Source organism: Trachinotus anak, unplaced genomic scaffold (genome assembly GCF_046630095.1).
Source record: "Trachinotus anak isolate AG129_WGS33_773 ecotype Australia unplaced genomic scaffold, CSIRO_AGI_Tana_v1 ptg000019l, whole genome shotgun sequence".
NCBI classification, from domain to species: Eukaryota; Metazoa; Chordata; class Actinopteri; order Carangiformes; family Carangidae; genus Trachinotus; species Trachinotus anak.
The window spans coordinates 791,239-808,896 of NW_027273870.1; the positions used below are offsets into that span (position 1 = coordinate 791,239).

The 17,658-nt window shown below is 39.9% G+C and overlaps 1 protein-coding gene across 1 annotated transcript in view; it reads right to left on the minus strand.

Moving 5' to 3' along the window:
* Positions 1-1,643: 1,643 nt before the first annotated feature.
* usp43a (ubiquitin specific peptidase 43a) overlaps positions 1,644-17,658 on the minus strand; it is a 96,391-nt gene continuing 80,376 nt past the window's right edge. The window contains exons 13-16 of the mRNA XM_071503327.1: positions 15,911-16,160; positions 13,709-13,867; positions 8,172-8,333; positions 1,644-8,041 (exon numbers count right to left, since the gene is read on the minus strand). Coding sequence (XP_071359428.1) covers positions 6,903-8,041; positions 8,172-8,333; positions 13,709-13,867; positions 15,911-16,160 — 1,710 coding nt within the window. The 3' untranslated portion in view covers positions 1,644-6,902. The remainder of the gene's footprint in view (positions 8,042-8,171; positions 8,334-13,708; positions 13,868-15,910; positions 16,161-17,658) is intronic.

A 17,658-nucleotide genomic window follows, 5' to 3' on the forward strand; every position in this document is an offset into this window, starting at 1 on the left:
ACAGCAGGACATTCTGAGAAATTTCAAAGCCCAACACAGCTGCCATCCTCCACCAAGACCATATCCCCTGCCTCATCATGTCCTTAACTCTCACAGATACATCCTCTTGGCCTTTGTCATTTGGCTTAATCCTCAGGTTCTCTCAGCAGGAGGAAAAGAGAACGAGAATGTGCACCTGAAGTCATCAGAGCTCTTTTAAAAGCCTTTGTGGATGAAAAAGACAAGTGAGGATCTATACAGAGAGATCTACTTCTATACTTGTTGTTGACTGACTGGACTGCAGAAGTACAGAGCTGGACTCAAACATGGCACTCAAAGAGAAACAGAAACCACAGAAACCCTCAGCCAACCCACAGTAAATTTAATTAACAATGACAAACAGCAGCTCTTCACAATAAAAGCTGAAATGCACGTTCACAAAAAAAATCTGCGTCCTGTTACACCAAAGAGATCAAAGGCTACTATTCTTTTTATTGAGACTATTTGTCTCCAGCACCAAATAGATCTTAGGGAGATTATGACTCACTACAACCCCAGAAACTTCAAACTTGTTAGGCACGGCAGTGTGTGTACCTGCAGGAGATGTGTGATCCTCCCCAGCTGATAGCGATGCTGTGTTGTCCACATGTGTTTGGCTCTATTTTCTACATCCTTGTATTTGCACGGCTCCTCTGGAATCTCCGTGTCCTAATTTCTGGAGCAACTGAGGACATTTAAAATGAATTAAGAGATATTTGAAGCTGCAGTCTCATCTACCAAAAACATGACCAAAGTAAACAGCTGCAATGTTGCTGACAGCCACCGTCAAGTTTGATCTACTCACAGTATGTAACCACCACTTTAACCAGTGGTGGAAAATAGGTGAACAGAAGACAATGTGAAAAAAACGTGACAATGTTAAAGCAGTTACTCTGATGAACCTACAGGGAATTATCACCCAAATCTGTAGATCCCTTTGACTCTACTGATCTTACCTGTTCAGCCTGAAACTTTACTGTTTTTGTTCACTCTAACCGCTCTCCCGGCTTCATTTTCATCTGCAACAAGCAACTATCTTCAGCGAAATAGCTCTAAAAACCCAACTGCACACCTGCTCAGCACCAAACAGCAGAGTTTTTTGGACGAGCTGTTGAACATTGTGGAGCTTTTTGCAGGGAAAGAGACAGATATTTCCCCCAGGAGCTGGTAGAGACCAAAAACAGAGCTAAAAGAAACTTGATTGATCATCACTGCTGAATGTGTAAATCAGAAACTGTTTGTTAACATGTTCACCGTGTAAACTTAAAAGGTGATGATCTACAGTTTTGTGTTAACAGCGTCTTTTCGCTGCTAGAACAATCTGTTAGTGCAGGTTTAATATCATTCACTTTTAGATACAGCGATGAAATAAAGAATATTGTCATGAATATTTTCACTTTTAGTATTTACAGTACGAAACAGCGTGTATTAACACCAAAACTAGATTTTCCCTCCTATCATCTTGCTTTATAAATAATGTCTCTTTCAAATGTGACACCTCATTCTTTTCAATAATTAAATCTAGAAGAAAAAAATATATATTTTGCATTTTTGGTAAGATTTCCTTTGTGTATTTCTTATAATAAAATTTCCAATCAGGCATCTAAAAGCTGTTGACTGAAGGCTAGAATCATAAATAGCATCTTTTTATTTGTGGTACTGAAAAATAAAACAATATACCATCATGTACAGAAGATTCAGGCAGAAACTGCTCTTACACTGAAAGCATACTTGTTACACAATCTTGTAAAATATGGAATACATTACTTGTGAGTTCAATAGGACACCTTTGACATCTTATTCCCAAATCAGTACACACCACATGTTCAGTGTTGATGATCATAACCTTATTTATTCTCTCTCTCTCTCTCTCACACACACACACACACACACACACTTCTGTCTGTGTGTATCCACAAATATATACACAGATGTTTTTTTTAATAAAATGTATAAAATTGCATATAAAAACATCTTCTACCCACATTTCATAGATGTGTTAACACAGAAATGCTCAGTTTGGCAGAGTAAACATTGTGTGTATGTGGCCATGTGGATTGAGCCATGGAAAGAAAAACAGAAACAAACTTCTACATTAATTATGTAATAACAGACTTTGTGCCACTCTATAAACTCTAAACTCTCCACTATAACACAGCACTGATGTGCTGCTCTGTCCTCAAAGAAAATCAAATACCAGTAGATTTAATTCTGTATCAGTGATTATCTGCTACATCTGAATGACAGGGAGGAGACTGCACTTTCATCCTGTGTCTCATATACGACATTATACAATTCACTGAAGATGGAAACATCAGCTTTGACTGGCATCTGTAACAACTTGTATGTCAGCATGTGTGTTCGTGTTCAGACACACTGGCACCACTATAAGAGGTTCACTCAGATACAAAAGTTCAAATCCACAAATTTGAAGGTGAGTTCTCTGTCAGTCTTTGTGTCCCTCTGACAGGTTGCTAAGAATATTTCTTTTTCACGCTTTAACCAAGATGTTTTTTTGCACACGTTTTCATGGTGAACAAAACTACATCCATTTATTAGGTCTGGTAAACTCACAGTCAGGGACAGCCACACAGCAGCTGCAGTCAACACAAAGACACAGTTAATCTCTCTTGACATTTCAAGGAGAAAACTAAGTATGTGCCCTTCTGGTTCAATGGTACATTTAGTGTTAGGTTTTTTTTGTGGAGAACTAAAGCTGCTGTGCTTCACCTCTCCAGTCTTCAATTTTATCTTATAAACAGCACTTCAGAGATAAAACTTGTGCATAGGACCAACACTAATTAACAGGATGTCCAGCTGTTATTGCTTCGTGACTTGAAAGTGGCTAAAGAAAAAGAAGAGCTTAATGAAAGTGCTGTTAAGAGTAGGTGTAGTGTGTTCTTGCAAGTTTTGTGTGAGTCAGCTGGTCTGGATATATCACTCGTTATTTCAGTACTTAAATTGCCACTTATTTCTTACAGAAATAAAATGATTCTGGAAAAAGACATCATCATAAAAAAGGCCTTAAACAAAAGCCTAAAAGTCTGATTTGCGATGCAGCAGTGTCCTGTCAATCAAAGCTATGACTGCTGCTGATTACCTTTTAGGTGTGAGATAGGATGAGAGTAGAAACGACAGATACATAATAAAAAAAATACTCATCCTCTTCCACAGAGTGATTCAAAGTGCACGACTGTTACATGATGATGCCGTCCATGTGGAGACGAGAGGCACCTTTATGAGAAAATGCAGGTTATGGGTGCTCCTGAAAGGTTTTGCATGTCCTGTGGGCTGAGGAGGAAGACAGGGACAAAACAAATCCAAAATTTTACTGGGAGAATTTAAACTTTAGCGTATTATTTCTACTTTCTGGGCACTCACCACATTTTGGGAAATTTTGTCATTGAGTATTTCTGAATTGGTGAGTTAAATCTAGCACAATTCACTGAAGGCTAAGAGTACAACTACACAAGGAAAACTGACCCAGAGAATTGGCAGTTCATTGGGGAAAGTAGAATCTATCCATGGCAACAAAAAAAAAAAAAAAAATGGCTGCATGACGCAGTATTCAGGAAATCCCGTGAGGGCGACTTCATTTTATTTTTTTGGTGAGGATTTTTTGTTTTTCCTAATACAACTAATACTCTTACAAACACTCACAAAATCCTCACATAAAAAAAATGCCTTGCCTCTCAGGGCTCCCTCACTTTGCTTTTTGATTTTAATCGAGGCTCTTTAATAAAACGCCTGTGATACTTTTTTTGTCTGGTATCATTATGTCAGAGCAAAGTCCAGCACTGGAGGTTTTTATGTAGAGTTTTTCAAAGCTGGTGCACGACCTCTGGTGGGGTTACTTCATATTCGACCAGAGATAAATGGATCTTTCTAAATCTGCTTTTGAAAACAGAAACTGAGATCAAACACATTCCACACTCACATTCAAATGTGAATTCTGACCAAAAGCATTCTGATATGTTACTGCATGAAGTCAGAATTCAGCCGTTATGAATAAATTTCTGCCTCCCTCTTTAAACTGCAAACAAGAGAGAAGAGCTCACTTTTTAATATGGTTGACACATTGATCCAAAGCTCCACTGAGTAAAGTGAACTGAAGAATAACAATTCAGTGACTGCACAAAATGGCTCTACTGTAACTCCAGTGTCCACGTGTTGGTTCTCAGGTTACTAGGTTGAGAGAAATTATACTAACAAACTCTAAGTTCTATAAGGCCATAGAGATTGTGTTTATGTTCTTGGAAAGTGTGTCTCTTTTTATGCAGCTGCAACACAACTCAGCAGATGAACATGTGTATGTGGATGTATATTCACTGTGACTTCGAACAAGTCCAAGACTGCGCAAAATGTGGTTTTCTACATTATTCAAGTTCAATAATAAACTGGAATTTTAGGGTGAATGCTCCACTAACATCAACCAGTGAAATGCTCACTTATACACAGCTAATTGTGAGGCTGATATCCTGCTTTTACTAAATGTTTTAATGCATCTTAATGGCCTTATATTCTGTTGTAGGTTATTGGCTACTATGGCTCAGGGTCAGTATTTGAATGTGTTTATTGTTGGTGGGCAGTGCACTGTATGAAGGATGACTGACTCTTAGGATTATTTACTTAAGAGCATTCCCTTGTGCAAAGTGCAAATTAAATCTCCAAATATAGGGCTATATATACATATGTGGAGTAGGAATTCACCCCAGTGCATTAATGGAGAGGCTGTGCAGATTTGTGCCAGAAAAATTAAATTCTTTCCTTAAACACTTTCCTCCACCAGTTTTCAAAGTGACTTTGACTCCCTGTGGTCCTGGCTGAAGCTGAAAAGGGGCAAAAATAAAAGAGTATCATTCTACTCTGCATTTCTTACATGTGAACAAGTATTATGAACAAGTATTGATTGTTGATGCTGAAAAAATGCAGCAAGATAAAATTAAGCAGAAATAATTACACTGAATTAAAAAAAAAAAAAATACCTGCATGTTCTCCCACAGAGTCCAAAATTTGCAGATGATAAATTAACATGATCACAGGACAGAAACACCATTGTTGTTTACTAGAATACCTTCATATCATAAGCTGTGAAAAGAGAAAAGTGCACAGCAGAACCTTCATAACGCCAGATTCACAGTCGGGTGTGATGTGTATGGAAGAATTAAAATAACCTAAATTAAAAGAAACCAAACAAACAAATAAAATGAAAAGGAAGTTTTTCTTTTTAAATGATACATCATGCATGTCAAGATGAAAATGAATTAACTGTCCAGTTGCAGCTTTTGGACCATGGGCGGCGTTTATCAGTGGTGACATGAGTGGATGGCAGCCACGGAGGACAGCCTTTCACATTAAAACTGTTTCCTGTGGCCCAGCAGGGACCGTGCTGCAAGAAGTGCACAAACACACACTTCACACACAGTCCTCAGTAAGTGAGCCAATCACTGTTCATTTGTGTTAGCTACATCAAATGCGCACATAAAAAGGAAAATATATTTCAATCTATATTCTATTTAACTTTATTTCTTTGTTTGATTTGTTTTCTTTTAAGCGTTTCAAATCTTCCATAATTAGATTGTTCGCACTGGGGGCAACTGAAGGACAAACCCACCCTGAAACAATGAAACACCTTCCATTTTTCTTTTATGTTAGTATTTCTCTTACTAACTGGCCATATATAGTCAGTGTATAGTTTTACTTTCTCTTCTGCAGCAAACAAAAGCAGTGATTGTAAGGTTCAGGAGAAATTTCCTCACAGTCAAACAGCGAGGGCTACAGCTGCCACTGTCAACACCCATTTAACAAAACGTGGCTCAAAAAAAATCATGGAATGAGGCACAGTTTTTCAGATTCAATAGAGCAGCATGTGATGCAGCCAAAACCTCAACAGTGCTGCTAATTGGGATCATCCCCTTCATATAACCCACAGCTAAAGGAAATCATCAACTAAGAAAAATAAAGTGGTTGGACGAAAACAGTGGAAGAAAAAAACATGTAATGAATTCAATATAGTTAATTAGTTAATTTTATCAAAGGTGTTAAACATTGTCTAAGGGTGGATATTTTATTAATGTCACACTTCACAGTAAACAAATGTTTTTTTTTTTTCCCAATTCCTTTCCACCACAGGGACGTTAGTCAGCCTCAACTATGAAGCCCGACTCGTCCTGGGAGAGATTCAACGGCTCGGCCGAATAATAATGATGAAAAATCAGATGTTTTAGGCTTTCCACTGTTGAACTCCAGTCTGGTCACATGTTTCCCTTCCACGCCACACCTGTACTTTAAATACACATCTAACAGTAAATGATGCTAATGAGAAAGTGCAGCCTCAAAGCTCCACCGTTGATCAAGTGGACACATTACATTCTTATACGTGGACACAATCAGCGTGTCGTGATTGTAAGCAAACAGCTATAAGAATTCAAAATGGATGTATGAATTCCAACACTCACAGGATATTATGTTTGTATGTTTGTATGTGTGTATGTGTGTATGTGTGTGTGTGTGTGTGTGTGTGTGTGTGTGTGTGTGTGTGTGTGTGTGGGATTTTGTGCTTCCAGTGCTAAAAAGACATAAACCCATAGGTCTAAACTGCATATTAGTTTTTCAGGCACTTGTTTCAAGTGATAAAAAACAGAATAGAGACAGACTCCTACTCAGTTCACATCATTTCATTCTGTTCTTTATATCCCAGCATTGAAAGACTCTTGATTAGCTCCATCTCTCCATGGTGCAAACCACTTAAGCCAGCTCATTTTCTGTCAACAAAAAGGCGAATAGCTGTGAAGTTGGCTCTATTGCTTTGATCTCAGAGACTGGATGTCATTCACTTTACACGTATGTCAGGTAAAAGGCTCTGTGTGTGTGTGGATGTGTTATCAGAAGCTCGACTCTGGGACAGTCCTTTTGCGGCCCAGCGAGGTTGTGCTGTAACGAGTCCTCTGTAGGGTGCCGTAGGATGGTTTGTCAGTTGTCAGACTGTGGGATTGTGCCGGGGCTGTGGACATGCCGTTACGATGCAAAGATGATGTCCTACGCATGCTCTGCTCTGCCTTGGTGGGGATGTTGGAGGAACTCTGGGAGCGTTTGATGTCGGCCGTCGTGCGTCCCACTTTCCCGTTGGCCAGGTCATCACCCAGATGCCCTGCACCATTAGACCCAGATCTGCCTCCAGCTGCTCCATTAGACAATGACAGCCGCGACTGGGTCTTTCTGCTTCCTTCCTCAGCTCCTCGTCTCCCTGGATCACCCTCTTTGGACTTCCTCAGGTCCTTATCCTTCTTTAGAAAGTTGCCTTTGAGGAAGGAGAGCAGTCCCTCGTGGCTCTTGGGAACTTCTCCTTTCTTGGTCTTAGAGTTTCCGTCATATGCACCGTGATACTCCCTGTCAGCCCTGTCTGCCTTCTGTCTTCTCAGAGTCTCATCATGAAGGCTGGGTGTACTGTAGCTGGGCTGAACTCCAGCACTGAAACGCCTTTTTGTCTCAGCTTCCTGGGAAGCTTTGGAGGAGCTCTGCTTCTTGGCATCCTTTCTCCTGGTGAGGGTGTTACTGCTGGAGCTACTGCTGATATTCGGGGCGCTCTCATCCCTTGTCTGGCCTCCCTTGCTGCGCCTCAGGCTGGCTGCTTTATCTGATGCCCTCCTCTGTCCCTGTGGGACCTGGGGAGATTCTGGAGGCAGCTCGTCCCCTGATTTACCCACACAACTTATACTCCCAATGCCTGAAGATTGGACACTGGTGGCAGCTTCCTTTGTGCTGCGTGTTTCGCCCATCAACGTTATTATTGGGTCCTTTGTGCACCGAGGCCGCCGGCCAGACTCCAAGTACTGCACCAGCTCTACAGGGGCAGGATCTTGGACCGATGGAGGCACTGGGTCAGGTTTTCGTCTGTCCTTGGAACCAAAGGACCAGCGCAGGGGAAGCACTTTGCTCAGGGTGTCTTTGGTCTTGCTGGGGGCTCTCATGCTCACACTGCGCCCCTGAAGACCCCTGACAAATGGCCTGCTCTCAAATCCCCCTGACAATTCATAAAAAAAAGTTTGAAGTTTTCACATTTAAATGCAAAACCTTTACACAGAATTTGTCTTGAAATAAACAATCAATATGCCACTAAATTGATCAGAGTAAATCTTGGGTGTGGCCCTCACCCCTCTCTTCTTTAGCACCATTGTCAAGGAAGACTGGAGACTCTGGAGAGTCGGGTATGGAAGACGGGCACGTGGTGGAGGAGCGAGACACGAGGCTGCCTCTCTTACTGTCCCCTGTCAGCCGGATTAACCAGTGGTCTGACATTGATGAACTTGTGGAGCCTGTGAGACACAGAGAACAAGAATAAGAAGAGAAATATAAACCTTAAAAAACACTTCATCCCAGACGGAAAGATGATGATGATGATGATGGTCTAAACTTAAATGATACAACCACAAACATACAGTGAGATGGACAGTCCAGCAATGGTGGAGAAATGGATCAAAGATTTTTACTTAGCTAAAAGTATTAATACCACAGTGTAAATGTTCTTTACAGCCATCATAGATTTTACTGTACATTCAACCTTTTAAGTGAATGTGTTGAGACAACTGCAGAATGTAAAAATAGCCATGGAGCAGATTGACTCCTGTTATTATTGGATTATTACTCATGCATCAGTGTGTTAGCAGCATTTTAAAGTCATATCTTGCTGAGGCTGAACTAAATTTAAGTGCTTCATACACTGTTTGGTAATTTAACCTCAAATAAATGTAGTAAAGTACAGTTCAATATTTTCCTAAATGTAGTGAAGAAGCATAAAGTACTTATGTTAAGTATCCATCAACACCTTTTAACACCTTTAGCAGCATAATTGTGTTATAATGCCAAATGGTTACAACTCTGTTTCCAAAGAAGTTGGGACACTGTGTAAAATGTAAATAAAAACTGAATCCAATGATTTGCAAATCATGTAAACCCATATTTAACTGAAAATAGAACAAAGACAACATGTCAAATGTTGAGTTGCTGAAATGTTATTGTTTTATGAAAAATATCTGCTCAGTTTCAATTTGATGCAGCAACTTGTTTCAATAAAGTTGGGACAGGGTCATGTTTACCACTGCGTTGCATCAGCTCTTCTTTTAACAACACTTTAAACGTTCGGGAGCTGAGGAGATCAGCTGCTGGAGGTTTGAAAGTGAAATGTCCCATTCTTGCCTGATACAGGATTTCAACTGTTCAACAGTTCGGGGTCTCCTTTGTTGTATTTTTCATTTCATGATGCTCTAAATGTTTTCAGCGGGTGACAGGTCTAGACTGCAGGCCATGCTGTTGTAATGCACTCAGAGTGTGGTTTGTCTTGCTGAAATATGCAAGGCCTTCTCTGAGAAAGACGTTGTCTGGATGGCAGCAAATGTTGCTCTAAAACCTGTGTACATCGTTCAGCAGTAATGGAGCCTTCCCAGATGTGCAGGCTACCCAGGCCACGGGCACTAATGCCCCCCCACACCATCACAGATTGTGGCTTTTGAACTGTACGCCCGGAGGAAGCGGTGTCCATGATTTCCAAAAAGAATTTGAAATTTCGACAGACCGCAGGACAGTTTTCTTCTTTGCATGGTACAGTTTCAACCTGCATTTGTGGAGGTTTGTGGATGACAGAACCAACTGTGTTCACAGACAATGGTTTTCAGAAGTGTTCCTGAGCCCATGCAGTGATTTCCATTACAGAATCGTGTCTGTTTTTAATGCAGTGCTGCCTGAGGACCTGAAGATCACGGCCATCCGATACTGGTTTTCAGCCTTGTCCCTTGCTCACAGAAATTTCTCCAGATTCTTTGAATTTTTTTACGATATATTTTGCGTTGAGGAACATTATTCTTTAACTGTCTTTCAGTCAGTCATTCACAGAGAGGCGACCTTCTGCCAGTCTTCACTGCACAGAGACTCTGCCTCTCTGGAGCCTCTTTATATACCCAATCATCTACTGACCTGTTGTCAATTAACCTCATCAGTTGTGAGATATTCAACCAGGTGGTTGTTTTGTTTGTTTTTTTTTTTTTAGCATGACGCAACTTTTTCAGTCTTTTGTTGACCCTGTCCCAACTTTTTTTGAAACATGTTGCTGCATCAAATTCAAATTGAGCAAATCTCTTTCATAAAACAATAAAATTTCAGTAACTCAACATTTGACATGTTAAATATGAGTTTACATGATTTGCAAATCATTGGATTCTGTTTTTATTTTTTTATTTTACACAGTGTCCCAACTTCTTTGGGAACAGGGTTGTATATTGTTTCAGTATCTCTTTTATTTAGCTCACTGAGAGTTTGTTGTGCTGTTGTGCTATCATGCATACGTACATATATGCATACATATATGCATACATATGTGTGTGTGTGTGTGTGTGTATTTACATAATTAAATATTCCTACAGGCCTATGGAAGTCAGAAGAATGAGAGTCAGCTATTGTTTGGACTTTTTAAACTTTTACTCCCACTATATCTACACTTGACCTTTCACAAGCCAGTTATTGACTTTTTTAGCCCTTGTGTCTGTTCTGTTCTTTCACTCATGAGGAACACACAGGCAGTGTGTGACTGTAAACACAATGTATGCCTGCTGACTTTTTCTGTAATACATCTTTGAATACTACTGTTTTTGCCATTCAAAAAATGAATGAATGGATGAATGATTAAAAGAATGAATCATATTATGTGCACAAGTTTTTGAGATGTGAACAGCAACGGCCCTATGACATTTTTTAAGACAATACTAAAATACTGCCTGTGTGAAAAGACTGTCAGCTGATTCAGGCGTAATAAATCATTTCAGAATAAAAGTCACACATTGACAAAACAGCTTTTCATTCAATTAATCCTGAAGCAGTTTATCGTGCATATCATGGAGGTGGCTCTTTAGCACCACATGTCAAATAGCTCAATTTTAAAGGGACAACATACATATTATTTTAGATCTTATTTTCATGTCATGTTGTTTTGTAGGGAATGAACGCAAAGTATATTATATAACAATACCTTTTTCAAATCTTAAGTATTTCTCTATAACATTAAATATACATGACTAAACCAGCAACATCAAATGCTGCTAAACTCTGATTGGTGCATGGACATATGTGACATCATTGTTTTTCTACCCTCTTCAGAACACTGACATAAACAAGGACCAGAACACAGGTAAAGATGTCTCTCAGGTGAAACAACCACAACTGCTCTAATTTTAGCAGAATGTTTTGCATTCAAGTAGGAGACAACTTGATTTTCTGTGCAAAGTGATGCTAGACTGGGAAATAATGTCCCATTTGGCACATGCGTTGTCTACTTCCTTGCATGCATCTTTATTTTGTATGTAAATGGGAGGAGCTGAGGGCCAAGGAAAAAATTACAAGGCGGCATAAATAAACTGTGACAAACTCTTTTTTTACCATAAAGAGAGAAATTCATTAAATACTCTGTCATTTTCCTAAAGAAATGAGTGTTTTACTCTTCTCAGTCATCACTCTGGTTTGTTCCAGCCTCTCAGGTTGCCTTGTTTTATTTGAAGACTGTTGTTTGATTCAAGTTCTGATGTAAACACACTAAACACATAGTGGCTCAGTGCACTTGACATTTTCTTTTCATATCTTACCCGAAGAGGCTTTTTGCACCTTGATTTTACTCAGCTGTAGCATGCTGAAGTGTGCACAGACGGTTAAAACAAACAGGATGGCTGCTGCAGGTGGGCTCATCATTAATAGGGCAAAGGAAACAGACACAGAGCGCTGCAGCGCTTGACATTTCAAACGTGGTCATTATAAACAACCTAAACTGTGCAATGCAGTAAAAATGGGGAAATATGTCCAATTACTGACAGCAGTTAAAAATGGTGCATACATCACACTTAAATAGGGTTATTATTGGTCATTTGGACAGGTAATTGTACTGCAGCAGGAAGGACAGTTCATAACGATAGAGGTTAATATGATGAGAGGAATTCTGACATCTGCAGCATCTGTATTGGAATGCCCTCCTCTGAGCAGCCATGACAAAAGGTTTTCAGTTCATCTCCACACATGAGCGACTGCTATTATAAATCTGTATAATCTTATAGATGTTCTGTACATAGCCTGACCAGCGGTGGTTGGCACGGTATTCATTCCTCCTCATTAAAATTTCTAATCGTAGTAAAAAAAAAAAAAAAGAGACGAGCTGTCGTAAGACATGATTACACAAAACTGTGTGAAACCAAACATTTAGATTTTACTTCATCATTGGATGTGACCTGGCAGGTAAAACTGACTTGCGAGTCAGAGTGAACAGTCGTGTAGATAGTTGCTAAAGAAGGCTTCATGGCTGCTGAATGAGCAGCTTTTTGTATTTCAAGACCTTTAAAAAGTTAATAATGTTACATGTTTACTGACCTTCACCATCATCTACTCACTCACTACTGAGCAAAAGCATTCCATATTTTCCACAGTACTCTAACCTTTCACCGCTTCGCTGGCTGCTGTTCTTTCTGTCTGCCTTTACATCAGATGGCTCAGTATACAGTGAACAGGATGAGGCCGGACCGGAGGATCCAGGCTTTATGGGTAAAGGGATGCTTTTTTTTTAATTCTTTCAAATTTTAGGCAGTGTAGCCTGAAATATGTAGTGTAGCCTGAAGCACAGCATGGAATAAACAGTCTCATTAAAGTAAATGTTATGAACAAGAACTCTCTGCCTTCGATTGTACACCTTGTTTTTTATTGCACAATTAGCGGTGGAGATGCATTTCTCATTATACAGACTCTCGCTGTCTTTCTCAACTGAAATTAGGCTTCTGTGTTAGAATCGAGTGGATGCATACCTGAATTTCATGGTATGACATATCTATAGTTTCCCAACAGTCTGTATGACTGTAGGGAAACTATAGATGTACAGATTTTAATCAAATTTTTGGAGTGGATCTCTCTCTCTCTGCCCACTGTGCCCTAAAGCACTTATTTGACATTGCGGGGTCAAGATCAATGTAATCTGTGGGCATGTCATTGGCTTATAGCATGCAGCTGTTTCAGTGTTTCTGTTTAAATTATTTCTGGAAGAGGATTTTGCTTTGTAGGAGCCAAAATCATTGTTGCCCATGAGAAAAACGCGTGGGGGCAAAAAGACACTCCATCTGCCCTCTGGAGTAGGCATGTGTAACAGCTGCTAATGTAACCACAGAGAACAGTAACAGAAAGTTTAACTTTGCATAAGAACATATAAAAATCAGAAACACGCTGATCCAGGAGCTGTATTCTTGTCTATAAGCAGAAAACTGATATAAAATGCCCCCTAGAGTCTCATTTTGCTCCCTTACTGCTCCTGAATGTGCGTAACAATGTGGCTACAAGTTTTGTTTCGAATATTTGCTAATATTTGAGGTTTTACCACCTAATATATTAATTGAAGTATGTGTTATATACAGTGTATGGATTCTGACAGCGACAGTTCTTCAGGGCATTTTATAGTTCTTTTTCTGCTTCTCACATAAAACTCATCAAACCAGGTAATTGCCTCTCCAGTGCTGAGTGTTTGTCCCAGCAGGTTGTGACTCTGAATAAGCTGAAGTATCATCGCAACTCACAGAGGAAGAAATTCAGAACAACAGTAATTCAAGAAAAGGCATTATATGATCTATTATCCATTAAATTTAAGTTTTCCTGTTGGCTAGTTGTTAGCATAGCATACCTCTGATGGAGCTACTGGCCGACCATGGAGGAATAGTGTTGCGTCTCTGGTAGAAAAGGATGTAAGCTCCTCTGGTACATACTTCCTCCTCTGGCACCAGGTCGACGCTGCTGTCATCGTAACTATACCACTGGCCGTCCACTGAGTTCCTACAGTAAGCTGCATTATAAAAAAAATGACAACTTGATGACAATGATTATAAAATGCTTAAATAAAGTCAAGTAAAACTGAAAGGATAAGTCTGTCATTGTTATTATTAATTATTATTATTAGGAAATCCCATGAAGGAGCCAAAACCGACAGTTAATTTATTCCACTAACAAGTATTGTCAGTCTAGCTGGCGACTAACTGCTAAACACATAGAAGAGATATACCTTTGCTGTTGGGTTGCATTTCTTTCCCTTAAATACTTTATTTCTCTCCGTTTGTTAAACAAGCAAGGCCACGTGAACAAAGAACCACTGCCTACAACGTATTCTTTTGCTAGCTGTGCTCAACACAGTGAATTAATGTCTGACAAGTGTAAGTACAAATACAAAGGCTCTTCATGTGTTGATAATTGTGTACGGTTTTGGACAATGGAGTTCTGTGGCATGATGGAATGAGCTTTATCAGGCAGTGTTAGTTGGTAGTTGGCCTGGTCTTATCCTTTAACTTGTACAATAAGGAAATTAAATCTGCTTTACATAAAAAAGCAGTAAACAGAAAGTGGCCCAAACTAGTCATAAAGAGGTCAGATGTACTGTTTCACATAAAAACAATGAAGATTTAGTGTACTTGCATATAACATTCAGAGAACCCTCCACTAACCACACACTAACTCCTAGGTGGGGCTTCAGGTATCAGGTTTCAATGAATTGCTGCTGTTTCTTTGCTAATTTGTCAGGTAACATTGAATGGACAAATTACAATGTCTATATCTTGATATTTTTTATTTTAGGTAAACATAGCATCACCCCACTGTGCCTGTATTATAGTGCACAAGGCTCCTAGTTACACTTCCATTCCATCAAAGACCTGGTGACAGGATGCACGTGTGTGAGCAAGCTGTCATGGCAACGACTGCTCCATCCTCCTGAGCTCCTGCTGTCTCCAGCTCCTCTACATAATGATGCCAGAGTCAAACACTGTCTGTTATAGCAAAACTTACAAATAGCTCTTTTAAGGGTCTGAATGTTTTTGTAAATGTGAGATTTCAGTTTTTGATTTTCAATACATTTTGAAAAAAGTAGAAAAATATGTTTTATTATATTTTATTATTCATTATGGGCAATTGGGTATAATTGATTGGCAAAATGGTAATTTTACCCAATTAAAGTCAGATCAACAACACAATAAAGTGTGCAAAGTTTTATTGCTGAATGATAGTAATAAGAATTCTGTATAGATCGTCCTCAAATTTGTGTGAAAATGAAATAATATAAAAAATCATCTGACTCACGTTCAAATAACTGGGAGCCACCTATTAAGGCGAGTGACAGGCTGACCTCATGAACTCACTGCGTCCCTGTGTGGTCTGAAAATCCTCCACACAGTCTAAAAGGCTGTTTGGACAGTTATTTAAAATGCACTGCACAAGTAGGGACTTACCAGACTACTTTCAAGTACCACTGTGGGTTCTGGGATGGACCAGAGTTTATTGAGTCGATGCCTAGAGGTCATCATGGGGGTCAGAGGAGACCCAAATTGTGGTCAAAGAGTCTAAACAGACACTATTTAACTCTTCCAACCTTCTTTCAAGCTTGAAATACTATTAATTTACCAAGCAGTTTCCTCCTGGAAGAATGTCAGATGCGTGGGAGGAGAGAACATTTCATTTCAGTTCTCACACTTGGATAATGAAGAATGTGTCCATGACAGGTTTTTTCACTCCTGCAGGACTCTTACTGGGTCTGAAGGCAGCCAGTAAGAACAAAGGTTTATTTCATAATACACCTCTATCTGCCTTAAAGAGTCACCTCTGACTAATAAATATGTTTATACTGTATGTATCTGATTTGTACACAATATATTATTCTCTATTACCTATCTTTTAAAAAATCTTTTAGTATTTGTTATTGACATTTTGCAGCAAATTTCCCCACTGTGGAATTAATAAAGGACTATCTTATCTTATCTTATCTTATCTTAAATACTAAAAGTTGTAAAAGTGGGTGACTTATCAAGCAGTAAGTAATCTATTATACCACCCAGTTCCATACCAGTATAATGTCCTCCATGCATTCCTCCGTGATGATTACACACAGCGTAGAGGTCGTACTGATAGTCGTGTGGGAGGGTCATGTCGGCAGGTGGGTGGTGTTGTCCTGAGGGCTGCTTCCAGGAAGGTGGCCAGGCTCCCAGGTTCAGGTTCTTCATACTCTGACTCCTCTTCACCATGTGGGGGGCCATGTCCAGTCCAGTCAGGGGGAAACGCACCAAGGTTGACAGCTTATTTCTCCGCTCGCCTACCTGTTTCAACATTTGTTCATGAATATATATATATACACATATACATATATGTGCAGGTAACAAATATCACTCATTTTGAATTGGAAATCTAAGAGGAGTGGATCTTACAGAAAATGTTTCAACACTGAATTGATTTCACAGGTATCAAATTAATTAAAAATGCTAATAAAATAATGTAGTTTTTAAATACTATCCCGTCAGAGACTCGTCACATGGGAAGAAAACTAGCTGCACAGATTTCTTTGGGTTGAAATGTACTTTTGATCACTCAGTAAAGTCAAAGCAGGATCTTTGCTTTCTGTTCCACTCCCCGCTGTGGGTGGAAGCGATCAGACATGTAAGGTAGTTTGAAGCCACTCAGAGAGGGGCAGCTGCAGCTTCTTGTACAGTGTGATTCAATGTGGATTTTCTGTTCATATCATTCTTAGCTACTGATGTGCTCCTCTGGGATTGGTACCTTACCATGATGGAAGGGTCTGTGTCACCCCACAAACTTAGAAACTGTGATGTGCAGATCACTGCCTCCTGGTTAAGTCTCCTATGGAAAACTGGTCCTTGTAGAGTCTGACAGACTGACTGTCTGAATTCAAATGAAAAGGCTGAGGAAATGTATATTCGTTCAGAGGAGGGAATCTGCGGCATAGGATGAGAGTTTGCAAGAAAGTGCCTGATGACGATGTCTGGGGTTTGACTCGTGGAGCCTTAATCAGCACCGGGCTCAACACGGTGCCACCTGCTTGTGAGACCATGATCAGTGAGGAGAGGCAGAGGAGGGAGCACAGGATGAAAGTGGAGGTGTAGATAGACTTAACGTTGGCTGCAAAAATTATTTTTTGGTATGTGTAATGCTACCTCTTTTGGGGGCAAATAAGTGTGAGCAGTGCCAGCTAGATAAATGTGCTAATTTCTGTGGAAAGTGCCAGATGTGTAACGAGACAGCTTCAGAACTGTGCAGCTGAGCAGAACCATCAGGCAGGGAAAGAAAAAAAAAACCCAAACACCATCATAGAATCCTTTTATTCTGTGTAAGGTAGGCTAATTAATAATTCAACAATATATGATTTACCCTTGTCGTATATGTGGGTAATGAAAGTGACATTCCAGCAACCTGCTCACAATTAGTGTGCAATAGGGTCAAAGCTTTGGAGAAGACAACAACTCAAGAGGCCAAAGAGGCTTTGATGAGCACATGGGAACTGAAGTGAAAGTTGAAGCAGTGTGACTGATTGGTGCAGCCTATCCAATCTGAGACAAACTGAAAGGACAGGGCAGAGCAAACCCAGGTGTGGATAAGCCCTGACCTGGTGGATACAGCGGAGCAGTGTCTGCATTTTGAAGTGTGTCTGGGGGGGAAGGAAGCAGTGGCTGACAAGCACTAGTACTAATTAGAAATGAACTGTGGCATACTTGTCTTCCTGCAGTGCGGCAGGAGCTCTCTCTACCCACAGATGTGCATCAGCAGAATCTCTCTGCCCAGCCTGTCTGGAAAGTCATCAAG